We start from the raw sequence: 14,449 nt of genomic DNA, 5'->3' as shown, positions 1-14,449 counted from the left end.
CGACTCCAGCAATTACCTGCGGTTGCTCTGCAAGCTGGATGTCCTGGAGAAGGACGTCTATGAACAAGGTACCATCAAAAGAGATAGGTGACTTTCTACATTCAGCACACCTTAAAAGGGAATTCCGAATGCGAAGAGAGGGGAAAGGAATCCATAGAAAAGACCAACTAAAGGTCAAGTCTTTGCATTTTTGAATAGCAACCATTTTCTGCTGAATTAGCTAATAGAGTATTTCTCAAGCCTTTGAATTAGATTCCTACGGAGTTTAGCTTTTCCAAAACAAAAGTGGGAAGGAAGTGTTGTTTTTCAGTGTAAAGAGGTTCTAACTAGATTTCAATTAAAAGAAAAAAAAAAAAGATATACAGCTTGATGGATATGCCTGGAATTCTTGGCAAAAATACAGAATTTGCCAAAAACGGGCGGTGGGGGGGGGGGGTGTGTGACACAGATTCCATTAGCTCAAGCAATATACAAATGCTGCTAATTATTTTTGTTCCACGACAATAATTGTTTTTATAAAGATAAACACCACCTACCACCACCAACACCCCCCCCCCCAAAACTGAACTGGCCTCAAATATACCCTTAATTATTCTTCTCTGTTCCCACACAACAACTTTGGTTCCTAGCCCTACTCGTTCCTGCTATGAAACCTGACAAAAATCTTGAAACAGAAAGAAAGAAGAGAGAATCGGGTGGGGGTGGAGGGGGGAGACACAGACAGAGAGAGAGAGAGAGAACGTATTTTGCCACCCTCCTGGCTAACTGAAATGCTTGTTCCCGAGATTACAGTAATTACAGCCACAGCATGAGTTCCATACAAGCGCTAAATGAAACAGCACATCAATTAAAAAATAAACACTCCATTCTAAGAGAAAGACAACCCCCTGGGACGTCCTAACAAGCGTAAATGAACCTGCCAGGCCGCCGGCCCCTCGGGCCTCCGCCTCCCCTCCCCATCTTAAAGTAGTTGCGGAGCTGGCAGGGGCAAGTACTCATTGGCGTTGTCCCAAGCGGCTGCTAAAAGCAGCTTGGGTCCCGCTCTACTCCTAGCGGATCACTGATACGTGTCGGTGCGTCAGCGCCAGGGCTCAGCACCGCCTCCCACGGTAGAAAAGGAGGCTCTGGAAAGACGGTGAACTTTGTATAGACATGTATTTGTTCCAAAAGTACGAGGCGAAGAGAGACAATCCAGACACAGTCTGCCCTACTTATAAGTTGGTCTTTCTTTTCTTTTCTTTTTTCTTTTCTCTCTCTCTCCTTTCTTTCTTTCCTTTCTTTCGGAAAGGAAATTATTTTTTCATAAGGAAGCACTGTGTCCTAGATGCTTTACAGACTTTACCCCACCTAACTACCGAAACGCCCTTTGAAATCCGCACTATTACCCCACTCTTCAGGTAAGGAAACTGAGGCCACTCAGCGGAAGCGAGAGAATACTGAGCCAGCCCTTGTGCCTGGCGCCTCTCGCGCCCCTGGGGCACCGGCGACTGTGCTCCCGTACACTTCTTGGGGCGCACCGCCCCCCACCGCCCCGTCCAGATCCATAATCCAAACTGAACTGCCGTCCTTCCGCTCCTCCCACATTTCCAAGCCTCAAACAGCATCATTCTAAGTGCCCCAAAAAGAGCACCCCTTCCCGAGTCTCCTGCAGAGCCCGGCCCCAGTCAGGCTCCCGCGCACTCGCGTCCGCGTAGGTTTCCCACCGACCCAGCTCACGGAGGTGCGCGGGGTCACCGATGTTACCGGACATGAGTAGGCAGGGACGTGACTTGTTTGAAACGAGCCTGGGAAAGCACGCGCGTGCATAAAACCCCCATCCCGGTCCCCAAAAGCAGACTCGGGGAAAAGGAACCAAGAACTCAAACGCACTGAGCTATGTGGCGCCGTTTATGGCAAAACCTCGCTCTCTGCGGTCAATCCCAAGGTTACCGAAACTCCAGCTGCAGAAAGCGCGCATGGCCATGGGGGACACTCCTGACCGCCTTAAGGAAGGCCGAGTCTTGGGAGCGCATAGACTCCGCCCCGTCACCCGGCGATTGGCGATCCCGGCCGAGGGCGGAGACCGAGTCCGCGCTGTATAAATATTCATGAGCCGGCAGGGCTGCGCGAGCGGGGCCGGAGCCGGGAAGTTGGGTGAAGGGCGCTGCTCCCGCGGAGGAGGAGGAGGAGGAGAAGGAGGCGGCGGCGGCGGCGGCGGCGCGGAGGCGGTGGCGGCTGGGCGCGGGCTGCGCCGCTCAGGTGTCTACTCTGCCTTCTTGGTCTGGATTTGGTTTTGTGTGTCTAGCAAGAAGGGGTCTGCCTACACCTCGCCCGATTGCCGGCCGGAGCGCGGAGCGGACTTTTACCGGAGGCGGAGTCTGTCAGTCCCGGAGGTGGACAGACTGACCGACGCCGGAGAAAGAGGGCGGCGGCCTCTGCGGAGGCGGGTCCCGAACTCCGGCAGCAGAGCTGCGCAGCTTTGGGGGCGAGCATGAGTCCCCGGGGACAGAAAGGGGGCTGCAGGGGTTGACCCGGCGCGGGGAGCGGCCTGGCCCAGCCATCTTGACTGCGCACCGCGGCCCGAAAGGAAACTTGCCTTGCCGCCGCCCTCTGTGTCCGGCAAAGTCACCTCACCGTGGCCGGCGCCTCGTGGAGAAGTGGCCGGGCGCGCTGGAGAGAAAGCGAGCGAAAGAGGGACGATGAGCGGGGGACCAGCCACTGTGCTGCGAGAGGGCTGAGTTCGACCGGGAGTCAGCAGGGCAGACTCTCGGGGACTGTGGTGCACGCCTGCAGAACCCTCACCGCCGGTGCCCAGGCTTCGGACCCCGCTGTGCGGACGCGTCCGGAGAAGGGACTAGGTTATCTGCAGACAACCTTTCCGGGAGAGGCAGGAGAGAGACCAACAGGGCACCCGCTTTACCCTTCTCCGGCTCCCTCGCCGAATCTCCCGGCGCCCTTCCGCGCGCCGCCTGGAGGGCGAGGGCGCGGGGCCGCGGCGCACAGCATGGAGTGGGGTTACCTGTTGGAAGTGACCTCGTTGCTGGCCGCCTTGGCGCTGTTGCAGCGCTCGAGCGGCGCGGCTGCTGCCTCCGCCAAGGAGCTGGCGTGCCAAGAGATTACCGTGCCGCTTTGCAAAGGCATCGGCTACAACTACACGTACATGCCCAACCAGTTCAACCACGACACGCAGGACGAGGCGGGCCTGGAGGTGCACCAGTTCTGGCCCCTGGTAGAGATCCAGTGCTCGCCGGACCTCAAGTTCTTCCTGTGCAGCATGTACACGCCCATCTGCCTGGAGGACTACAAGAAGCCCCTGCCTCCTTGCCGCTCGGTATGCGAGCGCGCCAAGGCCGGCTGCGCACCCCTCATGCGCCAGTACGGCTTCGCGTGGCCCGACCGCATGCGCTGCGACCGGCTGCCGGAGCAGGGCAACCCCGACACGCTGTGCATGGACTACAACCGCACGGACCTCACCACAGCCGCACCCAGTCCGCCGCGCCGCCTGCCGCCGCCGCCTCCGGGTGAGCAGCCGCCCTCTGGCAGCGGCCATGGCCGCCCGCCGGGGGCCAGGCCCCCGTCCCGCGGTAGGGGCGGTGGCGGCGGGGACGCAGCGGCGCCCCCCACGCGCGGCGGCGGCGGCGGCGGCGGGAAGGCGCGGCCCCCTGGCGGCGGCTCAGCGCCCTGCGAGCCGGGCTGCCAGTGCCGCGCGCCCATGGTGAGCGTGTCCAGCGAGCGGCACCCGCTCTACAACCGCGTCAAGACCGGCCAGATCGCCAATTGCGCGCTGCCCTGCCACAACCCCTTCTTCAGCCAGGACGAACGCGCCTTCACCGTCTTCTGGATCGGCCTGTGGTCTGTGCTGTGCTTCGTGTCCACCTTCGCCACCGTCTCCACCTTCCTCATCGACATGGAGCGCTTCAAGTATCCCGAGCGGCCCATTATCTTTCTTTCGGCCTGCTACCTCTTCGTGTCCGTCGGCTACCTGGTACGCCTGGTGGCTGGCCACGAGAAGGTGGCGTGCCAGCGGCGGCGCGCCGGGCGCGGGCGGCACGGCAGGAGCGGGCGGCGCGGCGGCGGCGGCGGGCGCGGGCGCGGCGGGCGGGAGCAGGCGGCCCCGGCGGGCGCAGCGAGTACGAGGAGCTGGGTGCTGTGGAGCAGCACGTGCGCTACGAGACCACGGGCCCGGCGCTGTGCACCGTGGTCTTCTTGCTCGTCTACTTCTTCGGCATGGCCAGCTCCATCTGGTGGGTGATCCTGTCGCTCACGTGGTTCCTGGCGGCGGGCATGAAATGGGGCAACGAGGCCATCGCCGGCTACTCGCAGTACTTCCACCTGGCCGCGTGGCTCGTGCCCAGCGTCAAGTCTATCGCCGTGCTGGCGCTCAGCTCCGTGGACGGCGACCCGGTGGCTGGCATCTGCTACGTGGGCAACCAGAGCCTCGACAACTTGCGCGGCTTCGTGCTGGCGCCGCTCGTCATCTACCTCTTCATTGGCACCATGTTCCTACTGGCCGGCTTCGTGTCGCTCTTCCGTATCCGCTCGGTTATCAAGCAGCAGGGCGGCCCCACCAAGACGCACAAACTGGAGAAGCTCATGATCCGCCTGGGTCTTTTCACCGTGCTCTACACCGTGCCCGCCGCCGTCGTGGTCGCCTGCCTCTTCTATGAGCAGCACAACCGCCCGCGCTGGGAGGCCACGCACAACTGCCCGTGCCTACGGGACCTGCAGCCAGACCAGGCGCGCCGGCCCGACTACGCTGTCTTCATGCTAAAGTACTTCATGTGCCTCGTGGTGGGCATCACCTCGGGCGTGTGGGTCTGGTCTGGCAAGACGCTCGAGTCGTGGCGTGCCCTGTGCACCCGCTGCTGCTGGGCCAGCAAGGGCGCCACGGGGGGCGGGGGCGCGGGCGCCGCGGCCGCGGGGGGCGCCGGGGGACCCGGGGGTGGTGGGGGCGTGGGGTCCGGTGGGGGCGGGGGTCCGGGCGGTGGGGCGGGATCCCTCTACAGCGACGTCAGCACCGGCCTGACGTGGCGATCTGGCACGGCCAGCTCCGTGTCTTATCCAAAGCAGATGCCGTTGTCCCAGGTCTGAGTGGAGGGGAGGGGGCACCCGGAAGGAATGGGGAGGGGGGCGAGGAAACCAATTGCAGCGAAGGGACACTCGGAGGGCTGAGGTTCCCACCCCTTCACCGTGTTGATTGCTATTAGCATGATAATGAACTCTTAATGGTATCCATTAGCTGGGACTTAAATGACTCGCTTAGAACAAAGTACCTGGCATTGAAGGCTCCCAGACCCAGCCTCCTTTCCTCCATTGATATGCGAGGAGCTCCTCCCGCCAGGCGTTAATCTCTGTTGGCAGAGGAGGGTGGACTCTGCTGCGTTTCAGAACGCAAGGTTTGGAGCCCTCGCTGGTTGCCATTTGCTGAGCTTGAAGCCAGATCTACAGATTTCACCTGAGGGACCAATTTTTCTCCCTCGACTGTCCTACGTAAACTTTTACTCCTAACATATTCTAGAGGAGGGATGACCGCGACCTAATGGAATTGCACGGTTTGGGTATTCTTAATGACCAGGCAAATGCCTTAAATAAACAAACAAGAAATGTCTTAATTATACACCCCAAGTAAATACGGGTTTCTTACATTAGAGGATGTATTTATATAATTATTTGTTAAATTGTAAAAATGTGTAAAATATGTACATATCCAAAGATATACAGTCTGTACATTTTTTGTAAAAAGTTTAGAGGCCACCCCTGTAAGAACAAATATAAGTATTCTATTTTGTCAATAAAAATGACTTTTGATAAATGATTTAAGCATCACCCTTTCCCCCTGCCTCTTCTAAGCTGTTACCTTTAAAGTGCTTGCTAAGGACGCATTGAAAAAAATGGACATTTTCTGGTTTCTCATTCTGTACACTGACCTTAGGCATGGAGAAAATGACCTGTTAAACTCTAGTTCTTAAGTTGTTAGCAAAGTAAATATCATTGTTGAACTGAAATCAAAATTGAGTTTTTGCACCTTCCCAAAAGATGGTGTTTTTCATGGTAGCCCTTTCCTCATCCATGGATAACAACACTCATCTTAGTATATGTAAATGGAACTTTTGCAAGGCAACTATTGCACTCAGGCCTTGTTAATTTATCTTGTACAATATCACTAAAAGCTTCAAAACCCCACATTTATTTCTTGGTGTCCCTGATTTTGAAAGCACCTGGGTTTTCAGGGACTGAACACACTGCTGAAGTGTAGGGGTTAATGTTTTAAACCATAGATCACACTTTACAGTGTAAGTCACTTGACTATCTGGTAGTGGAGCAGGCGCTCTTTAATGGATTAGACTAACGGGTTAACATCTTAATAACTTTCCAGGCTTGTGTATATCAAATGTGCTGCTTTTCCTGGAGAAAAAGCTATTGTTCCTCTGTCAAGACTAAGCTAATTTATTTGAGCAGAAGGCTGTTGAATTAGCAGAAGAATGCTTTGGCAATTGTTGAACTTTTTACCTGTCTGCCCAGTGGCCCAGCACATCATTCCTTTAAGAGGAGCTAAATGAATAGGGTTAATCTGTAGGGAACTTGGTCTTTTGAGTTTGAAAAACTTTGATCTTTTCTCCTCTCCAAATGTGCTGTATAGTCTGAAGTTTCTTTCCCTGCTGCCCGGCTCCTCTTGGTGCAGACCAATTGGCCACCGCGGAGCCTTAAAGTTCTTCCATTAAAGGGATGTGGGACTTTTACTTTAAAAAGGAGAGAGAGCGAGGGAGAGGAAGACTTGTAACAGTTAGTGAAGACCAGAGGCACAAGTGCGCTCAGCCTTTTAAACAGCTTTTCCCGGCATTGTTAGCCAGCCTGCAGGCAGCTAGGCATGGGTTGAAGCATTATAGAAAAGGGCTCTGAATGCCCTACAGGTGGTCTGTGCACATAATCCCCCAATTTAAAGCGTTTTCCTTTGCTGGACAATTGCATTACAAAACTCCCTTCTTTTTCGCCCCTAATTGAACCAATGAACTATTATAAACTACAAGTTTTTCTTAAAAAAAAAAAGAAAGAAAGAAAGAAAAAAAAATCCTCTGCCTAAATTCTATTGACTAAATTCTGGCAAGTTTTCTGAACTGAACCTTTTAAAGCACCGGAAGTAAAAGCTTCTTCAGACATTTCACTTTTTCAGATATTTTTATTCCCCATGCTTGTTATTTTCTGACAGATTAGCAATAATTTAAAAGTAATTGGTAAGGTTGTGTGTTCATACTGAAAAGATAGCCCCAGGTCCCTTATTAACCTGTCAATCAAGATAAGAAATGGGCAGCTACGCTGCTAATGATGGGGGGCATCAAACATTGCAGAGTGGGAGGGAACATATTCCCCGCATCCTGCTAAAAATGTTCTCTTTACTTTCCCTCATAGGAATATTTATTGGTTAAAAAAAAATTTTTTTTTATTAATAGGTTGGAAGCTACTTCCTTGGCTAATCTTTCTCATGTGAGAGGCTTTTAAGAAGAGTTTCTTGGTAGAAACATTTTGCAAATCCTTTCCAGAGCCACTCTTGGTGTTAATTGGATTTTTAAATTAGATATGCAGTAAGGACACCTACATCAGCTAATCATGCTGTTTATATTTCTTAACGTCAGAGGCATTGTAAAATCTTCACCTCTGAGAAGTTTTATTTATTAAAGAATTACTATTTTATGACTTATGTACCAATAAGTGGCCTGCATCTACCCCAGGGGTTGACACTCACGTGCTGTAACATACATAAACCAGCGATAAACTACACTTTCAGTTATAAAGTGTCATGTGAGAGCACTTTTCATACTCTTTACCACATACATGGAATAGGGAGAGAGCTAAAAGCCACTACTTAGCATACTGGTTATCTAATATAGCAGTATTCTCATTACTGAGACATTTTCACCACCTGACATAGTGGGAAATGTCCAACTTTGAAGCTTTTTTCCTTTATTAATCTTGGAACATATCTTTGTAAAATGCCATGTTTGATAGCTTTTACAAGATGGCTATAAATGTGCTCAATATAAACAGGCTTATTAAACAAGCAAAAAATCCCTCCTATTCTAGGGCAAGAAGCCATGCACCTGTAATCACTAAAAACTGATTTTAGAGACTGATACTAAAACACAAGTGCCAGTTCTTTGCCTTTAAAACTAAAACTTGAGTTGCAAATTTACTAATATCCAAATGGTAGATACACGCAAAATTGATTTGGGGGTTGGAAACATGGAGGAAATACTTTTCTGGAAATTTGCATTAGACAAATGAATAGGTCCCTTGCCTGAATACTCCCCTTTGTGATATACAGGTGTGTTCTTAATTAGCTATATGGAACAAGTGTTAGTTTTTTTTTTTTTTAATTTTGTCTAACATGGAGGTAGCAGACTGGGGAGGGGATATGGTTACTGTGTGGCTAGAAGATCAACATGAATAAAGTCTAATATGGTTAAATTCATTATTAAAGCCAAAGCTCATTACAATTACTTGTGGGAAAAGCTATGCAAAACACTTTCTTTTTGCTTTATAATAAGTGCAACTTGAAAGTACCATAAAACAAAGGGGGGTGTGTAAGAAAGTTTAAGGAGCAAACAATGTCACCATTACAGTTTCTTAACCTACATTGATGGTGTTGCTGGTTTCTGTAATACTTGAAAGTTTGGGGGAAAGAAATCAGATTGTCTCGCCAAAACAAAAATTAGACAAAGAGACTCAAGCAGTTGCAGAGTACAGGATGCAATTGAAAGTATAGGTGCAAACATTGTTAAGATTTGCCAAACCAATCACGTGTAGCCATCTGCTTTCCACGTGTGATGCCATACTGCCACCTTGTGGTGCCCACAGTTCCAGAACTGGGAGGAAGGGGCAGTTTCCTTCATTCAATTCCTTCATTCAGAAATACTGAGCTCCCACACTGCTGGCCTGTCCCCCCAGAGATCCCACCCAGAGGGCCTGCAAGCATTTTGTATTCAGAATTTTGAATTCTTTGGGATCCCCAATCAGTTTAAACCCCCACAAGATCTTATTGAATTAAACCCTCAATATAAAGATTATGCTTAAAATGTAGTTAAGCTATATTGAAATGAAAAGGTCTATCTTTTTAAAATTATCTTTTGAATGACTTTTATTTAAAGAATAAGCTAGTCACCAGAGATCCACTACCTAACGGGAGAGGATCCAAAACTTAATGGGAGAAAGGATGAGTCATGAAGAACATTTTGAGGTGGCATGTTGTTGGCTTGTTTTTTTAAAAGTGCTACTTTCCAGTTTTCCACACAGAAGTTGATTTGCCAAGTTCAGTGGACATCCTTCAGTGCCGCACATAAATGCTGTTGGTTTGGGTGGGAAGCAGGCTGTCCCTGTTATCCAGCCAGGTGTTTGTGGAAACACACCCAGAAATAGAAACTGTGCTGGGAAAAAAGGTCAGCCAAAGGGAGGAAGGGGGAAGCATCTGCATTGGAATGTCTGACCCTGAGGGGGAAGATTTCCATACACAGCAGTGTGGGAAGACCAGGCCTTTAACAGGGGTGGGGGGTGGGAAGTGCGGGTAGAGAAGAGGCAGCCTTACAAGGCCCACATCTGAAGGCTCCTTGTTCTGAGAACAGAATGGTTGGTAGGGACAGGAAAGAAGGAGGCGGCACTGGTCAAGGAGATACAGACTAAAGATCTTAGAGGTCACCTACCAAGATCGTGGAATTCTTAAAGACAGAGATCCCAGGATCATCGAGAACCTTGATACTCCATTGACAAGTGGCAGGGGCAAGATCTAGGACAGTATGATGGAAATGTGGAGTCTAAGGTCTTGCTTACAGAGTCTGAAGCTGTATTGTGACCAGATCCCCAAAACCAGAAGCCCAAAGAGGTCTAGACTTGCCAAAGGTCATGCAATCAAGAGCAGCCCTGGGCCTTGAAGCTATTGATCCTACTTGCCCCTCCTCTTTCTATAGGCCTTTCCCAGCTGCCTGGCTCTCTCTAAATCCCTAAGACCACCACTATGTGCAGGTATCCTTGACCATCAGCTTACCAGGGCTGTGTTTACCTAGTTACACAGTCAGACCAAAGAACAGATTTCTCCATGGTGTGGTGCTGGCCTACACACAAGAACGTACAAACACACAGTCTGAGAGCCTGCCAGGACAGCTTTGGAAAGATTTGCCTCTCTGGTCCTTGGCTGACTTGGGCTAGCTCACCTACTCTGTGCTGCCTGTGTTCACAGTAATGCAATCATTGGCATAGTTTACATTTGCCTAGTTGATACAAAAGGCCCAAGGACAGAGTCTGTCTGCTAGGCTTAGTGAGGAGCAGCAGGCACCTGGAGAAAGGAGAAGAGTCTGTTGCTGATAGAGCTCACACTGGCAAGAAGAGCCAGCAGTGGAAAATGCCTGCCGTGCTCAGCCCAGGCTCTGGGGGCCTTCAGGGAGAGCCCAGCAGGGCCACAGAAGGCAAACAGCAGAGCCACTGGCAGTGAAGAGAATGGAAGGGAGCAGGATCCAGAGCTTGGGGCCTATGGAGTCCAAGGAGAGCATCCTGGAAATCTCTGGAGTGAGAGAACAAATCAAGAAGGAGATTAGTTCAGCCGATTTAAACCACAGGCCCCAGGAGATGACCTAAAAGTCTGGGTGCTACCTGAAAAGGCCAGCCAGTGGCTAGAAAAGGACGGAAGTAAAGGAACCCCCCTGCCAGGGCAAGAGCAAAGTTAGGATGAACTTCAACTCAATGGCCAAGTTGTAATGGCTTTCCAAGCCTTGGCAGAGAACCATTACTCATGGAGGACAAAGGTACCTATTTATCTCGCCTTATTTAAGGCTAGCCATGCACTAATTTAAACTAGAAATGCAATCTCCTACACTTGTCTCCTAACAAACCTGATTCTAATTAAGCAACACACAGGCAGTAGTTCTCACCCCTGCCTACACGTTACAAGCACGCGGGGTGCTTCTTGGACATATTAGTGCTGCGGCGCCACCGGAGACCAACTGAATCAGAATCTGGGGGGATGGAACCTGGGAAGTCAACGTGTCTAAAACTATCCTAGGTGATTCTCATGTGTAGCGGGAGTTGAAAACCAGAGAATGTAACCAAAGCTGGTGGGGGTTTTTTTTTCTTTCTTTCTTAAGAGAAAAATGTGTTTTTAATGTCTTAACTCATAGATGTTTATTATAAGCATGTTAGGACAACAAGTAACATCTCTTCATATTTTCACAGTTTTGTATAAGCTTATATAATTTTGAACTCTGCAAGTAAGTTCAATATGGCAATATTAGGAAAATAATATAAAATTTTTGTTACCTTTGAAAGAATACTTGCAGATACATTGATGAAGATAATAGACGCTATCTCAGAGATTGAAATGGCTTACCTGAACCGAAATGTGTTTGATATGTGAACATGTGAACATGTGTCTCTATGTTACTCAGGCACTGGGTATTTTTATTTCTTTTTTTAAATTGTATTATGTTAATCACCATACAGTACATCATTAGTTTTCGATGTAGTGTTTCAAGATTCGTTCTTTGCCTATAAAACCCAGTCCTCCATGCAATTCGTGCCCTCCTTAATAGCTACCACCAGGCCAACCCATCCCCCACGGACCTCCCCTCTAAAACCCTCAGTTTGTTTCTCAGAATCCACAGTCTCTCTTGCTTCCTCTCCCCATCTGATCCCAGCCCCCACCCCCGCCTTCACTTTTCCTTTCCTTCTCCTAATGTCCTCCATGTTATTCCTTATGTTCCACAAGTAAGTGAAACCATATGATAATTGACTCTCTTTAAAACTGGTGTTTTGATCTAAAATGAAACAAAATAGAAATAGAAATTAACTAAGCAAATTAGCTATTGTCATCCAACTTGACTAGTTTAAATAGAAGTGGATTGGGTTTTTTTTTTCCCTTTTTGTCACCTAGAGTAAATAAATATTTGGAAGAGTACAGGAGTGCCCTCACCTGGTCCAAAGGGAGAACTCCATGCTTTGTTGTTGGGAACTGAGGATCTTAATCACACAGAACAGTTTTGGGTAACCCCTGCTTTTTCTTTCACTTGTAAAGAAATAACAAAGAATTATCTACACAGGGATGATTCTGTTAAGCTAGAAATCAAACCCAAACTGTGATCCTAAAAGGAGCCAACAATGTTGATGTATTAATTAGGAAAGATACTTAAAATGTTTTCTTTTTCTTCAGTAAATGTTTATTCAGTGAGACCAGCTCAGCTAGAAATGAAACCTCATCTTGTAGTGACCTAATAAGGGCATGACTTTCCAAAACCAGGTGGTCTGTCATGTTACAGTCCAGGAGGCAGGTTGGCTGAAATCCTAAATATGTGTTAATATGTGTTTATATCTTTAAAGGGAACCTGATACTATCTTACCTATTGATGGAATTTTGGTCAAGTTTTAGAACTTTAGGATAATGTTTACTGAGTGCAGAAGTCTACTCTTTCTCTGGATCCCCCGAAATCTGTGACAAGCCCTTAACCAAAGACCCAGAAAATGAGATTCATTTCTACAAGTAAACTCTGAGGTTTTCCTGAGTCTATGTAATAAATATGATTTTAGATCCTGACTGTTAAACCTCATGCAATCATAGATCATGAAAGGGATACAAATTTGCATAATACCATTAAAGGGCATCTAGTAGCTATACTTAATGGGAACAAAAAAAGAGCAAATAACTCAGTTTAATCGTTCTGGAAAGGATCTCATAATGAACATTATTCTTACCTGATTAACTAGAGCACCTCCAGTAAGACACGGAGAGGCAATAAAATGGAGATGTTAAGAACATAGACTCTGAGGGGCATTTGGGTGGCTCAGTTGTTAAGCATCTGCCTTCCGCTCAGGTTATGATCCCAGGGTCTCCCTACTCCATGGGAAGCCTGCTTCTCCCTCTCCTACTCCCTCTGCTTGTGTTCCCTCTCTCACTGACTCCCTATCTGTGCTCATTAAATAAATAAAATCTTAAAAAAAAAAAAAAAAAAAGAACATAGACTCTGAACCCCATTGCCCAGCTCCACTCACATGTGATCTTCAGCAAGTTACTTGTCCTCTACCTCTCCTCTGAGAAACAGGGCAAGAATACTGCCACTTCATAGGGTTGTTAAGAGAATTAAATCCTAATACAGATAAAAAGCCAACAAAGCAAGCCACCATCATCAAAGAGCCAGTTTTTATTGTAGCAATGTTTCCACCTATATTTTGTATCTTGATTATTTTTTATTGTGGTAAAAAACACATAATATAAACTTTACCATCTTAACCAGTTTTTAAGGGTACATATTTGCAATGTTAAGTATATTCACATTGTCGTGAAACAGATCTCCAGAACCTTCTCATCTTACAAACTTAAAACTCTACAGATTAAACAACTCCCCTTCCCCCCATCCCCTAAGGATATAAGAATAACCATTATTCCTTCTGTTTCTATGAATTTGACTATTTTAGGTACCTCATATAACTTGGACTCATACAATATTTATCTTTCCATGACTGATTTATTTTACTTAGCATAATGTCCTCAAAATTCATCCAAGTTGTGGCATGTGGCATGTGACAGTGTTTTCTCTTTTTTTTTTTTTTAAGCTGAACAATAAGCTTATGGATGTATATACCACATCTTCACCTGTTCATCGACTGATGGGACACTCAGGTAGCTTCCACTTCTTAATTATTATGAATAATGCTCCTATGAACATGGGTGTGCACTTATTTCTCTGAGACCTTGTTTAAAATTATTTTTGAATATATAGATTGTTTTCTGTAGCTGAGAATCTGTTTTTGGCTTGTCTCCTTTTCTTTTCATTCGTTCATTTGTTCTGTTTTTCTTAAATTCCACATATGAGCGAAATCATACGGTATTTTTCTTTCTCTGACTGACTTATTTTGCTTAGCATAATACCATCTAGGTTCATCTGTGTTGTTGCAAATGGCAAGATTTCATTCTTCTTTATGGTTGAATAATACTCTATTATATAGATATCACATCTTCTTTACCCATTCCTAATTCCATAGCTTAGCTATTATAAATAATATTCCAATAAACATAGAAGCACACATATCCCTTAACTTAGTTTTTCATAGTCAAATACCCAACAGTGTGATTACCAGATCACATGATAATTCTATTTTTAATTTTTTGAGGAACCTCCAGACTGTCTTCCCAGTGGCTAGTCCAGGTTGTATTCCCATCAAGAGTGCATGAGAGTACCTTTTTTCCACATTATCTCCATCACATACTGTTCATATGTTTTCAATTTTAGCCATTCTTGGGGGTATAGCTCAGTGGTAGAGCATTTGACTGCAATTTTAGGCATTCTGACAGATGTGAAGTGATACCTTATTGTGGTTTAGATTAGTATCTCCCTGATGATGAGTGATGTGGAGCAACTTTTCATGTCTCTGTTGGCCATCTGTATATCTTCTTTGGAGAAATGTCTGTTCATGTCTTCTGCCCATTTTTAAATTGGAT

The 14,449-nt window shown here is 47.5% G+C and overlaps 1 protein-coding gene across 1 annotated transcript; it reads left to right on the top strand.

The window, feature by feature from the left end:
• The first annotated feature begins 2,122 nt into the window (after nt 1–2,122).
• LOC111155536 (frizzled class receptor 8) lies at nt 2,123–5,794 on the top strand. The gene is given in 3 exon segments (XM_022515715.1): nt 2,123–4,000; nt 4,002–4,078; nt 4,080–5,794. Coding segments are annotated over 3 exon segments (2,085 nt in total). The 5' UTR covers nt 2,123–2,983; the 3' UTR covers nt 5,071–5,794.
• Nucleotides 5,795–14,449: the final 8,655 nt, after the last annotated feature.

The sequence above is a fragment of the Enhydra lutris genome, unplaced genomic scaffold (genome assembly GCF_002288905.1).
Source record: "Enhydra lutris kenyoni isolate GAN:26980312 unplaced genomic scaffold, ASM228890v2 scaffoldscaffold42, whole genome shotgun sequence".
Lineage (NCBI taxonomy): Eukaryota > Metazoa > Chordata > Mammalia > Carnivora > Mustelidae > Enhydra > Enhydra lutris.
This window is presented reverse-complemented; position numbering and strand designations above follow the sequence as displayed.